This window comes from Malurus melanocephalus, unplaced genomic scaffold (assembly GCF_030028575.1).
Source record: "Malurus melanocephalus ecotype Western Australia unplaced genomic scaffold, MMel_1.1 scaffold_4150, whole genome shotgun sequence".
NCBI lineage: Eukaryota > Metazoa > Chordata > Aves > Passeriformes > Maluridae > Malurus > Malurus melanocephalus.
In genome coordinates this window covers 1-3,333 of record NW_026627382.1, presented here as the reverse complement: position 1 = coordinate 3,333, position 3,333 = coordinate 1, and the positions used below count along the sequence as shown (strand labels likewise).

The 3,333-nt window shown below is 55.7% G+C and overlaps 1 protein-coding gene across 1 annotated transcript; it reads left to right on the top strand.

Annotated features, from left to right (window-relative positions):
- Positions 1 to 503: 503 nt before the first annotated feature.
- On the top strand, positions 504 to 3,093 carry LOC130588294 (lipase member M-like; the record flags this gene model as incomplete). The annotated part of the gene is made up of 7 exons (XM_057389234.1): positions 504 to 609; positions 911 to 1,028; positions 1,445 to 1,643; positions 1,759 to 1,868; positions 2,097 to 2,233; positions 2,389 to 2,535; positions 3,022 to 3,093. Coding segments are annotated over exons 1-7 (882 nt in total), but the record flags the coding sequence as incomplete, so codon positions are not given.
- Positions 3,094 to 3,333: the final 240 nt, after the last annotated feature.

The following is a 3,333-nucleotide window of genomic DNA, read 5'->3' as shown; positions in this document are numbered from 1 at the left end:
TGAGGCAGAGAGTCATCTTTGGCTCCTGCAGCAGGATCATCAAGGAAATGGACTTGGCTGGAGCTGTCCTGGAGCCCGGAATGCCCTGGGCTGGGCGCTCTGGGCAGCAGGGCAGTCCAGGAGCGCGTCGCTCCATCCAGAGCAGGGATGGGGCAGGGAAGCTCCTGCACGATGGAGCTCTGGCACGGCCCCTCCTGTTTGGGGGAGGATTCTCTCCCTGAAACGCTTTTCCCTGAAAGCCTAAGGATTCTCCTGGAAGCGCCCCGGTGCTTTTCCCAGGCAGGGGAAGGTGGGAGGCCTCTTGTCCCACGCTGCAGTGAGAACTGGGCTAAACGGGAATGGTCAGCAAGGGAGGCTTGGGGTGGGTTCCAGACCCGCTGCCCGCTGCAGCGTCAGGCTGTGGCCGTGCTGTCACCRTGCTGGGGTCGGACAGGGTTCCYTGTGCCCCCGGAGCASCCGCAGCCCCTCTCAGCCCGCCCCGTTATCCCGCAGGTGCCGCGGGCGGCCGGGATGTGGCTGCTGCTGGGAGCGCTGTGCCTGGCCCCGGGGCTGCGAGGAGGCGGAGCCGGGGTTGAAGCTTTCCGCAACCCCGAGACGTTCATGAACATCGTAAGTGCCGGGAGGGCACCGCGCTGCCCCGCGGCTGTGCCCGCCCTTCTTCCCGAGGGACCAGCTGGGCTCAGCCTGTCCCTGACATCTTCCTTCGCCTGGCCTCATCGGGGGGCTCGGCGCCCCAAAATCTCCCGCATTTGCCCGGCTGTCGCTCCCCTGTGCCCCCAGCTCCAGCTCGGTCTGTCCCCGCTCTGCCTGGGATCCCTTCGGGCGGAGGCGACAGCGGGCAGCGCGGGTGGAGCCGAGGAACGCACAGGGCACCGGGTCACCCTCTGCCCTTGCCCCGCTGTCCCCGCAGAGCCAGAAGATCACTTTCCACGGCTATGCCAGCGAGTTGTACGAGGTGATGACGGAGGACGGGTACTTCCTGACCGTCAACCGCATTCCCCGCGGCAGGAGGGACCGTAGGCAGTCAGGTGGGCACCAGATGTGAGCCTGTCCCCTGCCAGGGCCAACAGGAATCCGTGCGAGTGTCTGTGCCTTCAGGCATGGTTTGGGCAGCGGGAAGTGGGGATGAGGAGATTTTTCCTGGCTGCTTTGAGCTGCCCCTGGGGATTCAGGAGCTCAGCACCAACTTTTGCTGCATCTGACACAGCAAGCCCCAGGGGCTCCTTCCCTGCAGGAAATCCCTGGTCCAAGGTCCAGACTCGGCCTGGGATGGCAAAAGCCCCCCAAACACATAAATGCACTGGCAAAGTCAGGGAAATACAGGGAGAAGAGAATGAATAATGTGCAGCCTGTTGCAAACAGTATCAAGGTGCATGTGGGTTTTTTTATTTCTATATGGGAAGGGCATCCTTTTCTGTCAGCTACCCGAAATGTCCTCTTCCAGGATCCGGGACCCCCGTGCTGATAGTGCATGGGTTTTGTCAGGATGGTGGTGACTGGGTGGACAATTTCCCTGACAACAGCCTGGCCTTCATCCTGGCGGATGCCGGATACGACGTCTGGCTCGGGAACAACCGGGGCAACAGCTGGTCCCGCCGGCACCAAAACCTGTCTGTTGACTCTGTGGAGTTCTGGGATTTCAGGTGACAGGGCCAGCAGGGGCTGGGTTGGGCTGCTGGGCTGTCTGTGCCCATCTCCTGGTGTCCACGGGAGGCTGGGAGGTGGGAATCTCCTCCAGGTTCTTCCTTTGCTGCGCAGCTTCCACGAGATGGCCATGTACGACCTCCCGGCCATGGTGGGCTTCATCCTGATGCAAACTGAGCAGGAGAAGCTGTTCTATGTTGGGCATGCGCAGGGCAACACCCTGGGTGAGTGAGGAGGAGGGAGGAGAGGGCAGTGGGTGGGCGTGGGACACCAGGATGCCTTGGGAAGGACCCTTCAATGTCCATCCCAAACTGGAGGCTGCATGGGTGGGTTTTCCCCATCCTCCCCATCTATCCCAGGCTGTGCTGGCATCCAGGAACGTGTTTGCCTCAAACCCTGCACCTCACACACAGTCCCTGGGCTTCTTGCTGTGACTCTGTGCTGCTTTTCAGGTTTCATAGCATTTTCCAGCTTGCCTCACCTGGCCAAGAAAATCAAACTCTTCTTTGCCCTGGCTCCGGTGTCCACTCTCCGCTATGCCCGGGGCCCCGTGTTACGGACTGCCTTTCTACCCGAAAGTGTTCTCAAGGTACAGGAGGTGTTTATGCACTGTTAATCCTGAAATCCAGGGAAGAATTTCAGCAACTCTGGACCCTCTGCATTGTCACTGTGTGCTGATCCCACGCCTGCAGAGGGCTTTGGAGCTCCTAACATCATTTCTAACCTTTCCTCGTACTCTTTAAGGAAAAGTATGGAAGCAGAGAGCTGGTTCTGGTGAAGAGGAAGGATAGAGATGCCCTGGTTGTGAAGTGCAGCAGGCGCGTGCCAGCGGAACGGTGTGCCATAGAGCTCTTTCTTGCCGGAGGATTTGACAGGGAGAACTTGAATGTGGTGGGTGCACCAGACTCTCCATCCAGGTCACAGCCCTCTCTGGTTTTCCTAGACAAATGGAGATAGTTAATGAGACACAAAAAATAAGCATAAACCCCCAAAGCAAGCTGTGAAAAGCAGTGGTTATTTGGACATTTCCTGCAATGGTGTTGGGGTGCTAAACCTGACCGAGTCTTTGGTAAGAGACAATCACTCGTGGTCTCTAAGGCAAAGGAAACTCCTGCCTCATTTTTGGCTGGCATGCAACAAGTATGCAGGACAAAATAACCAAAAAATGACTGGACCAGTTGTATTTCCATTCTAAAATGTTGATTAAGTGGCTTAACTTTAGAAGCTACTTCTGGCTCTGAGCACAATAAAGCTACTAAAGAATCAAAGTGTAAAAGTTTTCTATTGCAGTTATAAGACAGAATGTTTAAGGGTTTTTGCCTAGACAGATTTTCACTATTCCCAACTCACTTAGAAAATGTTTTCTTTTTCCTGTAGAGCCGCCTGGATGTGTATCTATCTCATTTTCCAGACTATACATCAGTAAAAAACCTTCTGCACTGGGGACAGGTAGAGACTCTGATTTTATAACTACTTTAACTTTTCTTTCTTTTAACCTGAGAACATGGTATTTGCAAATACTGCTTCTTTCACTGTGGAGACAGGGAAGGAGGTTGAATCAAAACTACGAGATAAAAGGGATTTTTAAGCTGCTGCACCAAGGTGTCTTAAAAGCTGTCCAGGGGGGCTGGTCCAGGCTATTTCCTGGATTAAGCCTTGGCCTCTGCCTTCCAGACTGCTAAAACGGGC